This window comes from Antedon bifida, chromosome 6 (genome assembly GCF_963402885.1).
Source record: "Antedon bifida chromosome 6, ecAntBifi1.1, whole genome shotgun sequence".
NCBI classification, from domain to species: Eukaryota; Metazoa; Echinodermata; class Crinoidea; order Comatulida; family Antedonidae; genus Antedon; species Antedon bifida.
The window spans coordinates 18,875,823-18,896,915 of NC_136231.1; the positions used below are offsets into that span (position 1 = coordinate 18,875,823).

The following is a 21,093-nucleotide window of genomic DNA, read 5'->3' on the forward strand; positions in this document are numbered from 1 at the left end:
TAGGCCTAGCCTATTTAATTATAGGCCATCTAGCCTACTAGTTAGTACTACTACTACTAGACTCTATGGCCTAGGCCTACAGTAACTAAATAACTAGGCCAAGTTTACGTTAGCAGTCCCTCATATTATTATTATTATTAGGCCTGGCCTAGCCTAGCTAGGCCTAGGCTAGAACTATTATTAACACTATTAAATTGTATTTGGGCCTACCCTCCAATTATTGGTTTCATCAGGATGTCTGGTTGAACAATCGATTTGTTTGCCATGATCGTCGTCTTGGTAAGTTTCGAATTCGAATTCACGTTTACTTAGCAACACTTTTTGTGTAAGCACAAAAAAAAACAACTGGTAGAGAGTCTTGTCTCTTGTCGTTGTCGATTTTTAGGTTGCCGGTGCGCTGCTTATATAGATAATTTTGAGCGCGTGTGCGTACACATGTTCGAAGTGCATCTTTTTGTTCTATGCGCGGCGTAGAACGGTCGATTTGTTCTATCGTTGCCATGATACACCATTCGAATTCCATTCCACCATCGGTCTTTTTTTTTTATGCAACCCAAGATTGTATAGCGCCGCTACGCGGCGCAAGATAAATAACTTGGACGTCATATTTCGGTCGGACTGCATATTGCGTTCCATATTAATATGTAACTATGATGGCTGATTCACTTAGCTTTCAAAGTTCAATTTTCGCTTTGTGATTAACAATTAAATTGTTTAAATTCGTTCATAACGTACGATTATTTTCTATTTTTAATTATTTCAAACAATTGCTAATTATTTTAAACAATAAAGTTGATCGTTTTCTTTATATTTCCCGTTAAAGTAAATTAAATAACCAAAGATTTTTTCCCGGGGCCGGGCGTTTTCTTGCCCGGCCCTAAACTATAATATGTACTTTTTCGGAGTAAACATCGACAATATTGTTAAATTTAGTTTCCTTGGCAGAGCTATAATGATTATATGAACCAGAATGAAAAATGATGATGAAAATCCGTGCAAAATGTCATGTTTCTTAAATGTTTCGCGCCGCTCCTTTAAGCAGTTATATTCAGAGAACGGAAGCATTAGGGAAACACTTATTCATGCGGAAGTTTAGTTTACTAAGCTCTGTCTACACTATCAAACTAGTTTGACAAAAAAGTGTGATGTGCCTAAATATGGTATTGATATTCCCAAATATGGTCGTGATATTACTTCATCGTATCCATATATGGGCACATCAAATGTCACATAAAGTGTAGACAGAGGTTTAGGCTGAAAAAAAAATTGGTATTTGTAAACTTGGACTGGGCATGCGCACACCCTACAGTACGTCTGTGCAGAGAGTCTAAATGAGAATTTGTAAAATGAGTTGTATGCAGATTCGTACTTAACTTATGCATTTGGCCGTGTTTCAGCAGCCAAAAATTTACCGATAATTAACCGATTCCTCTCTAGAAAAATTAACCGATAATTATCTCCTTCCAATCGAGTAACTAATTATCGGATAAATGCTATAATTTTCACCCGTGACATGAAGGACAAATTGTTGCGTATTGTGGGCAATTACAATTACCTTCCCTTTGTTTAAAATGGTATCGACCACTAGCAATAATAATAATAATGGCGGATGGCTGTGCGACATCGGACGGTGTTGTGAAAACACCAAAAGTAAATGCTGAAGAAAAGCCTTTATTATCTTCAGATAAGATTGAAAATAAGCAGAAGGATGCTGCAGTTACCGAAGATAAAGAAAATGTTTCAGAAGAGAAAAACTTTAACGTTGTTATTGGTGAAAATTACCTTGTAAAGCGAGCTGATAACACGTGGCGTAAGTATTCAATCCTAGCTAGGCTAGTACTAGGCCTTAGTTAGGGCTAATAATTGTAGTAGTAGGCGGCCTGTTGTAAGCGGCACGACCTAGGCCTAAAAAAAAGTACAGTAGGCCATAGAGTAGGCTAGTCATGAGGTCGTTATTAGGTTATATGCATTATCATGCATATGTATCTTGATTCTGTCAGGATCTTTATTTATTTATTTATTCTTTCCTTATTTAGCACTATTTTGTCTGTCAATTATCTTGATATCAGTTTCATCCTAGCTAAGTCAATTTTTCAGAGTATATTCCTTATACGCCGTGGTTAGGATTCCGGCACCGGAACTCAACTGCCCAGCGTTAGGGAATCCGACACGCTATTGCGCATGCCCAGAGCGAGGTAATCGGCGACTCTATACTCTATCATCTACAGACTCTAACAGCAACGATACTACACTATCTTTGCTAAACAGATCAATTAATAGCTGCGCCACGGCGAACTAGCCTAGCCCATTCATATATAAACTTCATATAATTATGATTTATAATTACATGACTAGTTTTATGATTTTCAAGTACAAAATAAAATATTTCATATAACGCATTATACTGTAATAACATGCACTCGTATACAAGTTGATTTGTTGACGGCAGCCGCCGCGCGGATATGATGTAAAAAAAAAAACAGAACTGGTCGGGGTCGCAACGCTACGCTATATTCACTTTCGTACATTTCTTGAAATACGCAAGCGTTATGCCACTGACTGGGTAGGCCTGTGTTTTTCTCCTGTTCCGAACTTCATACTTCCTCTGTCTAATAAAATTACAGCATTACGATTCTTAGATAGATACTGATTCTTATCAATATCATAATAATTATTTTAACACGTGGCGTAGTCGTATTTTAATTATTTAATTCATGTATGGCCTAGGGCCTAGGCCAAGTTTCATCCATCGCTCTCTCCCCCGCGCAACGACTAACTAGGCTACAGTAAATACATATAACAACGTCCGACTCTCTCGCGGTGGTGTGGTGCGCGGTCTGTGGCATTAGTGCACGCTATAATTACTTCGCTCTAGGCATGCGCAATAGCGTGTCGGATTCCCTAACGGTGGGCAGTTGAATTCCGGTGCCGGAATCCTAACCACGGCGTTCCTTATATGGCCAGGAATCGATGTGGTTATGTTTTCACGGTGCGCAATCAAAAATTATGCGATCTACGCGCGATTTAACAAAATCACGTTTGTAATCATATCTTCACAAACATGAATCATTTTTAAACAAAATTTGGTACTCATAAATTTCAGGTCATATTTCATCATATGGCAATACAATGTTCAAAATTTATTTTCAATGAAATTATAGTACGTTTCAGGCAATTTTAAGCGTTTAAAAAATTGCCATGAGTGCGCAGATTTTTGCACGCGCACTGCACGTTAAACGTTAATGCGCACTCTTTTTGCCCAATTTCTGTTTTACAACCTTTCTTTAATAATATCATCATATTTGATTCACTTTTCAACTCGAAATTGCGTTATACGTGCACGTCAAAAGTGACAGGCTACGCACGTATAAGTTAACAAAATGGTGAAAATATGCTAAATTTTAAAATTTATATAGATCGTCAGAATGCTGGGGAACACCTATTTTTTATTTCATTTTCTTGAAGTGTATGTATCATATGTATGATTTATTATCAAGAGAACAAAAGTTGATTAAGTCATCATTAATTGCATTTTAAATTTAAAAAAATTAATTCCAACAATCAAACAAATTATGACATTTTCTTAGGCCGAAATAACAAACTTAACATTAACTTTCTTTCTTAAAATGTTCATATATTAAAGTTAAAAATATATAGTTTGACATTGCTTCATTTTTTTTAATTTTTAAAGATGTTATCATAGTAAAAAATTATAATTCATTGTGGTATGTAATAATCTATCTGAACCAAAGTGGTCACTGCATAGTAAATACACGGAGGCATCTTTCTACAACTTGTATAGATTATACACATGATTTATAATGAAATCTAGATAAAAAGTAACTTATGTCTTATTATTATGTAACAAATGTGGTGGTGTGGTGTGGTAATATACGCAGAGGGATCTTTGATCGGATTGTGATACCAGCTATTGTATTTGCGTAAACAAGATCCTATCATATATTATAAATAATTACAGATTCTGAGAAAATCAATCAATCAATCAATATATCTTTTAAAAATCTATTATCTTTATTTAAATCAATGCATAACCTATAATTCGTCGTAGTGATGAATTAAATCTAGTTAGACTTAGTTGTCATCTCTCCAGGATAATTGGTATTAAAAATAAAGGTTGTTTTTGCAATGCCAATGAGAGGCAAATAAATCAACAATGGAAGTAATTTAATTGTTTACACTCTTTGTTTTTCAGTTAATGCTGAAGTGGTGCAATCTCGACACAATGACTACAAGTCAGGAAGAACCGAGTACTATGTTCATTACAAAGGATGTAAGAAAGTGTATAACTTTTTTGTATAATGTTTCTTTTACTTTAAAACTACGAACAAAGTGCAAACTTACCAAGGAATGCTACAAAATATGTGGAATAAAAAAAAATCTTTGAATAAATTAAATTAAACAATCCTTAATTCGTTTTAAAGTGGTTTTGGTTCCTTTTATTTGCTTAGAGATTTATTTATATTTAAATACTTTACTTAAAATTATGATAGATTTTGACCCCCGATATTATTATTGCTGTTGCAGGCATTAATAGTGCATAGGGTTCATCTCTTTCTTTTTCGCTATTTTTTGTATGCAGCGATGAAGTTGAATTTGTAGATAACAATGTAAGTTAACATTGAATTGCTAACCACTGTGTTCTTATCTTCCGTAATTAATGTTTGTTATTTTGCTGTTTTAGTGAATCGTCGTATGGATGAATGGGTGGATGTGAACCGCTTAGATGTGAAACGTCCAGTGGAGGTTAAGAAACAAATTGACCAAAATGTTATCTTTGCTGACCAACCAGACAGAAAGATAACTCGTAACCAGAAACGAAAACATGATGAAATCAACCATGTCCAGAAGGTATAAACTCTCTAAATAATCACTCAACAAAGAGTAAAAATCTTTTGTGACTGTAATTTATAATTATAATATTTGTTTGTATTTGTAGACATTGGCGGAAATGGACCCCACAACAGCAGCTTTAGAGAAAGAACATGAACTAGTAAGTATTGTAAAAAGTCATCCATTCATTTCTATCCGTGGTGACTAATAGAGTGTGGTCCCGGGACATGACTATACTTTGGTTTTAGTTGATAGATAGTTGATGGATTGTTTTGTAAAAATGTTTACTATGATGTACTAGTAAATTATTATAAAGAAATACATACACTTTTAAAGCTTTTTTAGTCATAGTATTTTTGCTATTTACAAACATATTTTCTGTAGATTACAAAAGTAAAGTATGTCGATAGAATCCAGATTGGAAAATATGAGATTGATGTTTGGTATTTCTCGCCTTACCCGGAAGAATTCGGTCGTCAACCAAAACTGTGGATCTGCGAGTACTGCCTGACTTACATGAAGTATGAGAGAACATATAAAAAACACATGGTAAGACATACAGAATATACATAAGTACTTTATTGATAAAGTTGGGACCAAGAGCGCAAATAATGAAGTACCAAGTTTTTAGCCTACACCTCCATCTATTCACAAATGTTTTTTAGACAAGTTACAGTTGGTAAGGGCAAGTAAAATATCTGCTTAACAGCTTCCTGGCCAAAAAGAAAAACCCCCAATATAGGAGAAAAAAATATGAAATATAAATAAGTCTGGATCCCTGTCCTCACATTCAGAGTTTAAGTTTCTGAAATCGCATATATGGTGGTGTTTCAATTCCAATCGTTCATTTTCTAGAGTACATGTTCAGTGCGACAACCCCCTGGTAAAGAAATTTACAGAAAAGGTTCAATATCAGTGTATGAAGTTGACGGACATGACTCCAAGGTGAGATTCAAACAAATTGTAGACATAAATACGATGATATCATTTTAGGATTGTTATCTGAAATATGTGGAAATGTTGCCTAAAATGCCTTTAGTCTGGTAGTTGAAGGGTTTAACCGGGAAAAAATTGTACAAAAGACATTTTTACATCATTGGAAGCAGAATTTTATGGGGAATAACATATCCAAAATCGACAAAAATTCATCTTGGGGAAAATTTTTTAGATTTATTTTTCTGTTATTTTAAATTTTTGATAAAATTTGCCTAATACTGTAATTAATATGATTGTATATCTTGGCAACCGCTAACTGTACAGGCTTCTATTTGGTCTCAAATTGTTTACAACATACATATTTCTATTTGCTCTAATGAAAATGTTTGTCAAAAAATGGCAGGAAAGGTCAGTTTTGTAAATATTGACCTAATAATTTAACCATTATTCAAAATATATAAATTGGTCATTATCATAACTTTCATAAAATGTAAACCTGAAGTCCTTCAGGGATCTGGTTTTGTGTCTATCTAATACCAATGGATGCAACATTATTTTGCTCATTTGTTTTCTTGCTCTATTTTGGTTGCACGACAGTGTGTGCAACTGATAAAAAAAAGTGATGACCAATAAATAAAAACTTATCTGAATATATATACAGCTCTAGAACTATAATATAATATCTACTTGAACCAGGATAGAAAATTCCTCAATTCATTTGTTTGAGAAGGAATTTAATCAATTGGTTGTGATAATTTGAAGTTCATTTAAAAATGCTATTGTTCTTTCTTCAGATATACTGTCAAAATGTTTGTCTTCTTGCTAAGTTGTTTTTGGACCATAAAACTCTGTACTTTGATGTTGAGCCATTCTTATTCTACATACTCACTGAAGTTGACCGCTATGGAGCGCATATTGTTGGCTTCTTTTCTAAGGTATGTAGACCGTTACTGTACAACCCCTATTATATATTAAGAGGACACTGTTGAGACCCAACAAAGCTCCATTTCCCAATAACTTCACAACTCCACTTCCCACCAACTCCACATGACATGACCATGTCACAAACATATACCTTGCCCAGTATGAAAGTTTCTGGTTTCATATTCTATTAAAAGGTTTCAACAAAATGTAATATTCCCTGATATGTAGTAATATATTCTCAATGTTCATATGAATAATATTGTTCCCCACAGGAAAAGGAGTCACCAGATGGTAACAACGTTGCATGTATATTAACTCTTCCACCATTCCAAAGAAAGGGCTATGGCAAACTGTTGATTGCTTTTAGTAAGTTGTTCACCAACGACTAACAAATAATATTGTGGCTAAAATATTATTTTGTATATAAAACAAGGCCAACAGCCATAAGTCGCGTGCTCTCAGAAAAAAATGAACTTTCAAAAAGTAATGTACTTTAAAACTTTTCTGTACATCAAAACAGTTAAAAAAGTACAGAAAAGCGATAAAACGCATAGTGATACCGGACCGACCAACAGACCGACCGACATAGTAAACTATAGAGTCGCGTCCACACGACTAAAAAGAAGCCAAAGATACAAACAACTACTAAAAAAATGCATTGAGCATTTATTAATTTTCAATCAGCTCCTTCAATCGTAATGAAATAAAGTGTGTTTGACGGAATAATAAAATCAGTGGACTTTTCATTCTAACATAAGCTTGGTTTCCACGCAATGCAGTGTCCAATCATGGCACGATTGATCATCCGGAATGTACTTAATGTTAACCTACTTGCGCTGTGCCCACGTTGCGTATAAGTGGGAACCAAGCCGTACCTGTATTTGGTTTGGTTTCATTTCATGCTAGTATCAAAGACATCATTTGATTATAACTGAGTAAGATCGTATAACAAACCATGTTTATTCATCAAATTTTAATTTTTCACTTTTTTACACAGGTTATGAACTGTCAAAGATTGAAAATAAAGTTGGCTCACCAGAGAAGCCATTATCAGATCTTGGCAAACTAAGTTACAGAAGTTACTGGTCTTGGGTTCTGTTAGAGATTTTAAGAGATTTCCGTGGCACACTCTCCATCAAAGACCTTAGGTATGGTTTACTTAAATCCAGGACGAGTGCCAAGCCGGCTTTGATTACTTGTTTCTTTTTCATTGTATATGATAAAGCATGGTAAATGGTAAAGCAATCACAAATTAAAGGGCAACTTTGAAAGTTCCGACCACTTAAGTTTGAAATTAATGAAAATCTTATTTTCTGAACAAGGACCCACTTTCCCAACATCTCAAAATGTCAAGATTACTCACAAAAAAACATATTATTTTTAAATACTACAGTACAATTAATTTGAATTGAAGTTTTGTAACAATATATGTCTTAATGTTGTGTTTACAAAAATGAACATTTTAATAACATAATTAAAACTGATTTGTGGAGGGTAACACTGCTTAGAATTGTAAAATGATCGCTAGACATGAAGGAATAAACTGTCACGCTCCGATGAACACAGACGCTCCTGTTCTGATGCGTTAAGTTCCTAATATCTCTATAATAACTATTTTCAGTTCAATGACGAGCATTGCTCAGAATGACATCATCAGCACACTACAAGCGCTCAACATGGTGAAGTACTGGAAAGGACAGCATGTTGTGTGTGTAACGCCAAAGTTAGTGGAAGAACATTTAAAGAGCACACAATATCGCAAACCACGTCTTACAGTAGACGGCAACGCCCTCAGATGGAGTCCTCCTAAGAAACCAAGTGCAAAGTTTGGTTCCAAGTTGAAAAAATGAAATGAAGGTAATTTTTATAGACGCACCAATAAAGAAAGCACTGATATACATAACTAGTGCCCATTTAGTGTTGTCCCACCAAAGTGAATGTATAGAGTTTGAATGGATATTTTATTCAAATCAAATGTCTGATTATGCGTACACTTGACATAGTTTGTTTAAATTGCATAAATGCATTAAGAAAACAGTGTAAACAGACTACAAGTAATTGCTAGAGCATGGTTAGTGCTTGCCAGTTATTTTCACATACTGTATAAACAATATTACACTAAGGTATCATGGTCAATTAGTTTCTTGAGCATCAACGATATAATGTTATATTATTATTTCTATATGATACATACTGTACATTGTTTTTATCATTTTGTGAAGAAATGGTAGTGTTTTAAATAAAAACATGCAAGTGTGTTTCAAGTTCTCATAAATAAAACCAGAATATTAAAAATGAAGGATCTACAGAGTATCTAGAAAGAAACACAAATTAATATTCTATTATTATTGGCACATTAATGTATTCTCCAACATGTAAATATTGGATTTTTGTGGTGGAACTGTAAAACGGCTATTATCCAATAAATTTTTTTTAGATTGTAAATTAATGTATAGTAAACTGTATTGAATAAATACAAACATTTTACAAAAATGCTAATTTCTTTGAGTGTCAGAAACATCTGTTTGTGTTAACATACAGTATTTGCAATGCTGCACAACAAAAAATGTAAATTTTCAGGTATGTTTCATGGAAATGATTTTTGCCTCACTACTGATTAGAGAAATGTTACTACAATGCTAATTATGTAGGCCCGCTAATTAAAAGGGTGGTAAATTCATGTCGATTTATTTATTCTTAATGGTGGTGTATTCATGTAAAAGTTTGATTTTTTAAAACGGTAAAAAGAGTCTAGGACGTAACGTACAATAATCGTAGGACGTATTTATGTACGTAGTAAGCAACGTAATTCACACATGACGTAACGTAATGCGTATGCAGTAACGTTTAAATGCATGTATGACGTAATGTACGTGAACGTAACGTTTAAATACATGTAGGACGTGAAGCCAATGCAACTAGGACGCAATATATGTACGTAGACATGAGCGCGGGTTTCTAGAACGCACTGCATAGACGTAGTGGTGAAGGCGAGAATGGCGTAGACGACAGCTTGTGACACAGCCCAGCCGAATATTGCAAGCATTCGCTGCACATTTAACGTAGACACATTTACATAATCCAACGTATTGTAGACAAAATATTGTCATTACAAAATTATGTCATATCGAATTCATTATACAAGTAGGCCTATCGACCACCAAGCAAGTCGATACGAATCTATTCGCTACCTCATTTACATAATTACAGTACATTAATATTAATGATTTAATCTCATATTTCCCTTCGAGCTGCATTCATCAGATACAAATTATTCTCGGTAGAGATAAACGTTATCTACAGTACGAGCTTGTTTATAAAAGATTTGAACTGGGCATGTGTGTCATAGTCGTGTTGCACGTGCGCGCATATGTATTTCGCCTACCGGTCCCGAAACGTTATATACAGTAGACCCAGTTCACCTTTCCTACAGATTACGATTGTGCAACTAAACAATTCATGGCACATTTGATGAAGGTTGTTTCCTTTAATGTACGAGAAATGCAGTTCAACGCAAAAAGCAAAAATGAGACGTTTAGCTGACCTTTGTGACAGAACAGAAAACATCATTTTAATAGTGGGATTAAAAATTCATACATGCGGCTTAAGTGCGTCTTAAAACCCATTAAGAGATTAAAATCAAAAATCTCGATTATTGAGTTACAATTTTACCAGATCATGTATTAGAACAAAACATCTTGCTCGAACGATAAATTAATAATAACTTTACGATACGTCCAAAATTAACCACCAAAATAGGAACATTCCAAGCACTGATCGGGTATCTTTTCCGTGTTTTGAGTTATGAACAATTTGTATCCAGTTAGAATTATTCTCAAGCTCATTCATATTTTTAGGATAGAGAGATATGTTATAGATTAACACGTCCATTGATAGATGTGTCTTTATTATTTTCAACATGATACAATTGAAATAATTAATAATAGTGTGTATTGTGTGAAGTCCATCAAATAATGTAGGCCTTGCATATTGTTTTTATTTTTCATTTCCCATTTGCCATTTTCTATGTTAATTACCTGCATTGACAATTATAATTTCCATTGCCTTGGTATTAATGTTTATAGCTATATCACAATATGGTATTATTTCCGCTGTTGAACCTTGATCAAATAATTTAATACCGTATCTTTGCGCTGCGTTGACTCATCAGACTTTTACCTCTGCAAGTAACTGTGTCAATACGAACCATGTTGTTTATTTTACAAGGATATATATTATAATAAGGGACAAACATCATGTGATCTGTCGAGGTCAGATATAGCTTCGTTGGATTTTGGCTTTTAGATGGTTCTTTCCTGAAACTGCTTGCGACGTGCCAATAAATCAAGAGGTATGTACACGACAATAATGTTACTGTGAGAAGGGTGAATATAGGGTTAACGATTGAATTCAACATTATACTGTTGCATGTAATCGAGTGTCAAAAGTCAAATGCTTAACATATTTAAGTACAGGTAATACAGGTCTACTATTAACTGAGAACTTAAATAAACTTGACTCATCATAAGAAAATTCATTATTTTTATTTTCAAACTAGACTACTGCTACCAAAATGGCGTCAAACGAAGTAGAACCTGTGCGAGTGATAGTTTGGATGGTTCCTCGAACACTATCCACCGTCTTCCTCAAATCGATGAGCAATCTGGATCGGGTCAAGATCATATCTGAGCCGTTCACGTGTGCATCTGCTTTTGGTCCAGAACGCCTGGTAAAGGGTGCTGTGGAAGGCTTTGTAGATACTGTATCTGATATTAGTTCAAAAGCCGAAATGGACATGGGTCTGGATCACAATCTTTACACTTACAAATGGGTCAAAGAGTCGCTCTTGGAAGGAACATATCCCGGCAAAGTGGCCGTAGTATGTAAAGATACGGCAATGAGCATTCCAAAAGACAAATACGATATGATCCCACGTGGATATAGACATGCCTTCATGATACGACATCCAAACAAACTTTTCAAATCTTGGAACAAGATGTTTGCAGCAATGATGCCGCACCCTGGGGAGGGTTTCTTATTCTCTGAAATGTTAAAAGCATCTGGGGCAGAAGGGTATGGCTTCAAAGAGCTGTTTGATCTTTACGAATATGTGAAGAAGAGTGGTCTAGAAAAGAACCCAATCATTATCGATTCTGATGACTTGCTTATGGACCCAGAAGGAATACTTCGAAAATTCTGCAAGAGTTCAGGTCTTCAGTATACAGATAAGCTATTGAAATTCGAAGCTGGTGACGGGGTCGTGAAGCAATGGGCAGCGTCGAAGCTTCAGCTGCAAGCCAACAAGGCCGTATACGGTGTTTACCAGGCTGCCTTTGATAGTACTTGCTTCAAGAAGCCTACTAACATGGATCCTCCTCCACGATCTGAGTTCTCCGATGATTTGCTTGAGTGTATTGATGTGTCGATGCCATATTATGAAAAGCTGCATACCGATCGATTGACGGTGTAATGAGGCTACTCTGAACGTTGCTTATTCTAACCAAAATTAGCTTACCCTTTTCACTGGCAAAAAGTGACCGTAATGTATAACGTTGCATAGAACAGATAAACCAACAATTATTTTTAGAGAAAATGTTGTATTTCATTTTTATTGACTGTAAGTGTTGTTTAAGCTTTGTAATATACAACTACGTGATATGAATGCGTTTGTGGCGAAATATATATGAATAACAAATCTGAAAGTTACGGTTATACCGGACGATAAATTACCATCATTGATAATGATTTGTAATAGTTAAACAAAATGAGTGGTTTTTAAAAATACAGTGTAGGCCTACCGGTATTACATTGCGTAGACTGGTTAGGATTATCGTTCCTACTTCACTTACATAAACCACGTGACGTGAATTTCCATCGTGCCAAAAATAAAAAAAATACAAGGATGTGGGTTTTATGCGGAGACTGCTTTAATTATTATGCCTTACTGTATGTCATCGTGATTCTAGGAAACCCACTTCCTGTAAGCCAGACACTTACACGGTGAAGACATTTTTGAGTTTAAGGTTATTATTTTGGCCAACAACTACAACTATCAATGTACCGGCTACAGCTGGTAACCCTTGTTAATTTACATACTTGACCATGCAATTGCTATGTCCCAATGTCCCAGTGCGTTGTAATAATGTTATACTGTGATACTCTAGTAGAATTATCTTGATACTGTGCAACTTATAAATTAAAGATACAGTACCGATAATCATCTAAACACGGGTGACGGTTGATTGGTTTATGCTTGACGGTTACATGACTATAGGAAATATGTCTGTTAATAAAGTTGTATAATACTTAGAATTATATGGCGGTGATCGCACCCAACATGGACAATAGAAGAAAATACAATCCAGAATTGGAAGAATCGGCACTCTGAGGCACACCAAACATATGAATACATATCCTACAGCGGTTTCAATCCCTCGTCCCGTTTAAATGCCATGAATTAGGGCATACGTTTTAGAATCTAAATTAGTACTGTATGTAGAACTAATATAGGAATAGAGCTGCCATTCTGAAGCCTACAATTCATTTTTCTTAAACGTAAGACTAAAATGCCATTCTCCATACAATACAACACAGGAATCAAATATAAACCTATCGGTTTGTACCTAATAGGCCTACTAAAATGTTGTCCGATTCTTCGGTACTATATGGTGCATTCACGTATAATACTTTGGTTATAATTATTAATTAATTAAGTCCTATTCTGTATATCGGAGAAATGCAAGTCTATCCTAAGGATATAGTACATTTCTCGGATACAAAGAATTCCTCGAGGTTTCCTGATTATCATAATGACAAATGTAAATCAGCTGTTATGCCACAAAACATCCAGAATAATCTACTATAGATTATTTAAAACAAAGATTCATGTATGGTTACCGTTATAGTTTGATTGTGGATCGCTCAATTTTTAAAGTAAAAACACTATTTAACACTACTTTTTCACTAAAAAGTCCGACTACTAGGCCTACAGCTACTACTAGAAGAGGGCGGGAAGAGGGTTATTTCAGAATTAGAAGTACCTAAGCTTGGGTTGGGGGAAAGATGTCAAGGGTCATTGCACCAAAGGAGTATATACTTGTTTAGGAATAACGGATGTTGGGAAATTGTCCAGGGATGTTTCACATGATCTCATCGACATTAATATGGTTATGATTTAATAAATAACATTTGAAAAAAATAATAAGATCCTCCTCGGCGGTTAAAAGCCAGATATTCATTCGTAGATCACAGTACACTGTCCTCTGTACGTCCGGTTCATTAATAAAAAGTAAATGAGACACAAGTCAACCGAATCGGAGCATGATACGAACTAGCTTACAAAAGTAGCATAATCATATTGGATTTAACACCTCTGAGCATGAATGATATTAATTAAATTGGCGCCTGTTTCCATTACATCCAGGTGCTCAGCGCCAACCAATCAGAGTTGCTGTTATACCTACTAAAACCTCGCCTTATTTAGGTTAGGTCTCCATCTGAAAGTTGTATCAGTGTGCGTAAACAGACTGCAAGTAGTGTGCTGTATGTTGAAACTGTAGCTATACTCTGTACTTTTAATCATCATCATAATATTATTGTTTTCAGTTAACTCAGAGATTATCAGCTTATTGGTAAGTAATATTTCCAATTTATAATTTAATCTTAACATATGCCATTTTATATACTATCGGTACTCCATAGAGTCTTGAACGTGAACGGGAACGTTAAGCAATATATCTGTGTTATCGCGATTAATATAAGCTGTATCGGCCTACTTTTTTCCTCTTCAATATTTATTTCATTTTATATTACTTGAACAATGCAATGGCCATATAGTATCAAACATCTATAATGCCTTTGCTTTATGGAAAACTTTCCCCTAATAGTGGCGTGTACCCTGGATGGGGTGTCCCAATTAGGAAGGTAATTTCCTGTTATACTTTTGTAACGTACAATAATTTAAGCATGGACCTATAAAAAAGCCATGATGTGTATATATAACACCTTCTTCGGCTACGATCTGGCAAAGTGTAAATGAATTGTAACCATGTATAGCGAGGCCTAATAGTGAGGATCATGTTCGTAAATATAAAATATACAGAATATTCAATATTTATATTATCGTAGGCCTATTCATCTTCGATGTGTACTATCGTATCATCATCAAACGGTTCAAAAAATTCCTAGGCTCTTCACCAATTATACAGACTGTATTCAGATCTCAAAAGCAGGACTATTTTAAACTTAAGGATGCTTGGAGAGTATAGTTAAACCGAATATAGGTCCGTTTTGTGGAGTGAGGAGTCATAATCGTCATCTTCCATCGAAAACCAACAGTTTTTTTTTTATCTTATGTGGGTCCATCCCACTTTTATTTCCATACAACTGTTCTCTTTACATATATTTTTCACTATACACTATACATATCATTATATTAACAATGTTTGTTTAATCATCTGTTTACATATACTTGTTTAAAGAGTTTTATTCATTTGTTTACATACACATTGATTACATAGCTTCCTCTTTTTATACATATTATCTATAACACATTTTCATTAACAAAGCATATTTTTTCTTACGTAGTTGTTTTTTTTTTTTTTTTCATCTACATGCATATTTATTTCACACAATTATAATACGTTTATGTTTAATAAATCCATCCCATGGGTTTGTCCCATTTTATTTTTCTTTGGATTTTTCTATGCAAACATATTTTCATTTAACAATGCATATTCTCTGTTATACTAATTACTTACTAACTTTTTACTGTTAACATTATATTTTTCTCATCCTTTAACATTGATCTTTTTGATCTTTAAATGTTTACAACATTTATTTCCAACAGATTATCCTTTTTTGCATCTACAGTATAACCCATCAAAGGGAAGCAGTTAATCAGTATGGTCATTATGCATTATTGCCATTCTCATTAGTATTGAATAAATTATTCAGTCTACACATTCGATCGTCAATTAGAACATAAACCATATCATGATTCCAGAGGGAATTCTTTTTGCCGACAATGCAGTTCGAAAAAAAAGATTCTAGGCCTAGTCCATAGATTGTTAAACTGACATAAACCAATGCAAAGTAAGATATAATTTTCGACAACATAAATCGCCCACCAAGCATTTGTTGTAGGCCTACTGTACCATAGACTTATGAGTACGTAACTACATTATGTCCGGCCCCGGTGGCATTTTCTTATGGATGATGTGTGGAGCTCAGGTTAGTGTAACTCCTGGAGTTACATTCTGTCAGAAGGACCAGGCAATGAGAGCATGCAATGCAAGTCTCTCGAACCAATCTCTGATTATCTTATACCACGCTGCAGCAGAGTCTCCCCCACATGATGTCTTATAATTATATACCAAGTTATATAACTGGGGTAACTAATTCTCCTGAGACAAAACATATCTGGCCATAATTCCAGAATTGTTAAAATAATAAAAATACGACACAGCTTACCTTTGTGCACATTAATCGGCTCATCAACAGAACATGAACTGACACACTAGGCCCCCACTGCATCATTTTACATTTGTTTATAATTTTTGCCATTGGTAACCAACGTCGTCTGGGCAACGACTGCGCATGGAATATAACGCGCAAGGTTTCCACCGCCACCGCACGCACTGTTTTCTAGTTTGTTTTTCTATGCGCTTATTCGTGCAATAAGTAAAATACTAGTTACTAAATTATAGTTGGTCTAAATAAAAAATATTTTATTTACCTTTGTATCGGTGGCGCATGCAAAGTAAAATAATTTCGACAAGACAAAGTCGCATCATTTTCGTACGTTTAATGCCGCCATAAGTGAACCTATTTGTACGAGAGATGGACCAAACTTTGAAAAAAAATAGAAAGTAGGCCTATATACTACATTTTCTATAGGCAAAAAATATTTATGAGAAATAATAATAATAATCAGCGTATGCAACCTAGCCTCTGTCCATTGTTGTAACCACAACTCTTAAGGAAAAGGAATGGCTAGTTTTGGCTTATTTTTTTAGTAGGCCTACCGGTATATAGGCCTACCCACAGCCCACACCAACTCAAACCCCAGTATATAATCGAACGGTATTCTATTTCTACAGACGTCGAATGATGTGGGATCATAATTCCAGTCAGTATATAAATGTTCATCATTAAATACCACTGTTTACGATATATTTGATTAAATCAAAATATTCAGAGTTCACACTGCCAAGTACCTGATTTATGTGCGTGTTGTAGGCTAATAATTTTTTATGATTCATGGAATTGTGCAATGGTATATGTTTCTTCGTATTATCAGCAAAAGGAAATTAAGCGCTACGTCCTTGTGTGACAATACAGTTATTAGTATACTTCAGATAGCTTACTAAGACTAGAGGATTTTCTGCCAGTGACGTCAAAACATTAGCTATTTCAAAAATTGATTAAATATAGTCTGTTAGGCCTACTCCATGGAGCAACCTGAACATGTATAAAACCACGGTTTTAGTTTCGAATCAGGTAGACTATAATGAACGCTAGTGATATAGTGCGAGGTCATAGGTTCGAATCCATCCCTCAACCAACTTATGTTCGTTGATAATGTGGTGGTAAGCTAAATAAGAGAAAAACATTCCTATAGGCCATGTCTTGATTTCCTGACGGTAAAAACAATTAATAAGCACTTTAATTGTTTCTATTCACGTAAAGGTTTGGAATAATGACAATTATCACTAGGTTGATTACCAGTGAGCCCACAAGATTGCAAAATGATACAATGAACTTGAATCGAAAATATTTGTGACTTAAGGGATTTAATAGTGCGTTCTTTGAACAGCTATTCATTCATTCATTCATTCATTCAATCTTTTATTTCGGAAACTCTGGTCCATAGAAAGTAAATTACATATAAATGAAATAAACAAAATTACTACTACTCATCTCAGGATGGCATTCCATCTGACATTGGTAAAAATTAGGAAGATTTAAATACAAATGGACAATGCTTTATTCGTAATAGCATTGTATTTTTCCATGGTATTACATTAGTCCTTGAGTTCCTCTATTCTTTTAAATCAGTTGAGAATATAAAAGTATTTTTTTTCAGGAAAAAATACGTCTTATGACAAATAAGGTAATAATTTCAGACGTACTGTAGACCTATTATATATTTTCTTAGAAACGTTTGGAAAGGTTGTTTTTGATTACGGGTTCTAGGAGAACGATGAACCAACAATTAATGTTATTTATAGACGACAAATAAGTCCGAAGGAAGGAAGGAATAAGCAAGTAGATCATCACCTTTAGTTTAAACAGGACGTAGTCCATACGTATACTGTATATAACGACGGTACACATTCACATATATAGTAACGGTCTATATAGTAACAGCTGTAAGATAGTAAAGTAAATTGTGTGTGGATCGGTGGTATATAAGGTGAGAGACATTAACGTTGCGTATGTAACCCGTGTATTTTTACCTTTTTTTTTTAATGTTAAGGACCAGCTAATCTTACCATCATATCATTTAAGTTTTAGTAGCAAGATATTTGGTATGTACTAATTATACAAACTGTTCAAACGTAAAAACATGTTACTATGACTATTTTGATTTTTGTCCCTTTTTTTGTGGTTCATTGATTGTGGTATATTATACATACCTTTAAACAAGATTTATAGCACTGTAGCAAAACAAAATTTATTTTTAACCATGCTTTGTTTTCTACGCTCATATATAATATAAGTGACGTTTCCATTGGGCTTCGACCCGTGAGAACATATCGTACTATTTTTAACAACACAATTGTTTCTTGTCCTCCAACATGCATATTTATTAAACCATTAATAACAGACAAAGTGATGCAAATATTTAAAGCATGTTAGTATTGTTTGTCACTTGAATGTTGGTAAAAGAAACGGAAATATCAAGCTGGTGCTGACCCCATACTCTTCAGGATGTTTACAGTCTCTCTCCACCTCAAGGGCTCTCTCTTTCCCATCTTTTATAGCTTTCTTCCAAAACACATAACTTTCCTTTCCGTCTTTTCATGCAGCCGTCCTTCGTCTGCCTTTGCCCTTCGTGTTTCTACTTCAACGATGTTATAGGATTTGTCATTTCCATCGTTTGTTCTTAGCTTTCTCCCAATTTGCCTCGCGTATTTTTGAATATCAGTGTCGATTCTTTCAAGCACTTCTTTCTCATATCCATAATAACACTGAATGAAATGCATTAAATATAGTACTGCTCTCTAGTTTTTGTTTATTTATGTTGGAGGTAGTAGCGCGTATTCACGCCTTATTTTGCTTTATTATCGAGTCCTCGAGATACGTAAGTTAACTTACTTCATTATTGTGCTGGTTTGCCATCAATTTTAATTATTTTAATTATGTGCTGTGTGTGTGATTCTGCAGCCATCTTGAGACGAACCTATGTGACAATTTTAATTCTGATATTGCATTTGGTATTCCTTTTTTTATGTGCTGTGTGTCTTAAATCATACACCAGATTCTGCAGCCATCTTGAGATAGATAGTGAAAAACTATCGCAAATTACGAACCTATGTGACAGAGATAACAATGTATTAACAGTACTTTCTAGACTCGTTTGATGACTTGCGATATTTAGTCATAATTTACTTGGGACAGTTGCAGAATCGACATTAAGAATAAATTGTTAATTTCATTAAATTTGTTTTGTCTTTTTTTCTCGTCAGTTAAATCAAGATGTCCGACAACCAAGTACGTGTCATGCTGTGGATGGTTCCACGTAGTCTAGCAATGCCGGTTGTGCGGTCCATGTCAAAACTTGATAATGTCGAAATTATTAACGAACCATTCGCCTGCGCTGCATCTCTAGGCCCGGAAAGATCGAGCACTTGGAATGACGAAGCCATCAATATTCTAGATAAATCCATGGCGTCGGTTGCAGACGCTGGTCAGGATCACAAAAAGTATACGTTTAGTTGGGTAAAGGAGTCTCTTCTAGAAGCTCCTCATGAAGGAAAAGATGTAGTGTTCGTTAAAGACACCTCGGTTTCTCTCGTAGGAAAATTGGACTGTGCCCCCAAAGGATATCGCCATACATTTATAATACGTCACCCTAACAAGGTCTACAAATCATGGAAAGCGTTACTAGTAAAATTGTTGACGGAAGATGTGGCCAAAATGGGAATGGACGCCATGTTAAAACTGTCTGGAGCGGAAGGTTATGGATTCGAGGAACATTATAAGTTATACGAACATGTAAAATCGATGGGACTGGATTCTGAACCAGTGATCATTGACGCAGATGATCTAGAAACCAATCCAGAGGCTACTCTTCGGAAGTACTGCGAGGCTATCGGTGTCAAATTCTCAGATAGTATGATGTCATGGGAAGCTAACCAAGGTGCGGCAGATGATTGGTCGATGTCTCGACTCCAACTGGCGGGGCACAAGATGGTAGGAACGTACAAAGAAGCGTTCGATAGTGTAGGTTTCAAGAAGTCAGACAATATGGATCCTCCGCCACGGTCCGAGCTTTCAGACGATCTTTTAACATGCATTGATCATGCAATGCCTTTTTATGAGAAAATGCTTGCGAAAAAACTATAGAATATTATGTATCTATAATATTATGCCTATTTATAGGCTAACAATATTGTAATTTTCAAAAGTAAAAGTACATTATTATTATTATGGCAGTTCAATATAGCATGCAAAAGTGTACTATTCAATGTTGATTATTGTGGTTATAACACATAACATTTCGAAAGCTCTTCCTCAGCATTATGCATTATTCTTTCTAATTAGGCCTATAGCCAAAGAGAAATATTAAATTTCCCTTTCGTGTGTACGCACTATACGGAGCTCTTCGTTCTTTGTATGTATGATGGTGGTGGGTTGAGGGGAAGATCTTCCGTACGCCATCCCTCCCCTACACCATATCATAATAACCTATAGATTTTATTCAATAGTGAATGCTAAATTGTTCTTGTATAAGATATCATGATTATATTATTTAGGACTACATATTTCGTTTTTAGATTTACTCCTTTTATATCAAATGTATGGATAGCGTAATATTGTTTTTCAATATTTTGTACAAAATTAACGTAACCGAAGCTTTAATTTTTATATGTTTTATTAAATATAAATTCTAATACTGTTTAAATAGTTAAAATGATAGTGACTATGATGAAATAAAATGTGTAGCTAATTGTAATTAAAGTGCATTAATCATTTGTTTTAATCTGGTTGTGACGTGTGGGGAGAATGTTACATTTTCCACTTAGCCCTACATTAACCTGTTTTATTTTTATTTCCTAAATTAGACCTAAATGGATTATTTTCAACAAGCAGCTCCTTTTTGCTTTATGAATTACAGTGCAAAAATTATTTCGTAATGATTCATGACAAACAGGA

At 34.7% G+C, this 21,093-nt stretch overlaps 3 protein-coding genes across 4 annotated transcripts; all 3 read left to right on the forward strand.

The window, feature by feature from the left end:
- Nucleotides 1–1,602: 1,602 nt before the first annotated feature.
- Nucleotides 1,603–9,350, forward strand: LOC144844908 (histone acetyltransferase KAT8-like). Its single transcript, XM_078702016.1, has 10 exons — nucleotides 1,603–1,810; nucleotides 4,214–4,291; nucleotides 4,703–4,869; nucleotides 4,958–5,011; nucleotides 5,236–5,400; nucleotides 5,707–5,796; nucleotides 6,582–6,722; nucleotides 6,984–7,077; nucleotides 7,709–7,859; nucleotides 8,333–9,350. Exons 1-10 carry the CDS (start codon nucleotides 1,603–1,605, stop codon nucleotides 8,559–8,561), a joined length of 1,377 nt encoding a protein of 458 aa, XP_078558142.1. The 3' UTR covers nucleotides 8,562–9,350.
- Nucleotides 9,351–10,895: 1,545 nt separating this feature from the next.
- On the forward strand, nucleotides 10,896–12,242 carry LOC144844694 (uncharacterized). The gene is made up of 2 exons (XM_078701719.1): nucleotides 10,896–11,062; nucleotides 11,270–12,242. Exon 2 carries the CDS (start codon nucleotides 11,285–11,287, stop codon nucleotides 12,179–12,181), a length of 897 nt encoding a protein of 298 aa, XP_078557845.1. The 5' UTR covers nucleotides 10,896–11,062; nucleotides 11,270–11,284; the 3' UTR covers nucleotides 12,182–12,242.
- Nucleotides 12,243–14,107: 1,865 nt separating this feature from the next.
- LOC144844987 (uncharacterized) lies at nucleotides 14,108–20,857 on the forward strand. Of its 2 annotated transcripts, none has more exons than XM_078702104.1 (2): nucleotides 14,108–14,342; nucleotides 19,404–20,856. In XM_078702104.1, the coding sequence occupies exon 2, from the start codon at nucleotides 19,414–19,416 to the stop codon at nucleotides 20,281–20,283; it is 870 nt and encodes a 289-aa protein (XP_078558230.1). In that variant the 5' UTR covers nucleotides 14,108–14,342; nucleotides 19,404–19,413; the 3' UTR covers nucleotides 20,284–20,856. The 2 variants fall into 2 exon arrangements, with proteins under 2 accessions (XP_078558230.1, XP_078558231.1); XM_078702105.1 differs by lacking the exon at nucleotides 14,108–14,342 and adding an exon at nucleotides 15,011–15,065 and having other exon boundaries at nucleotides 19,414–20,857.
- The last annotated feature ends 236 nt before the right edge of the window (nucleotides 20,858–21,093 follow it).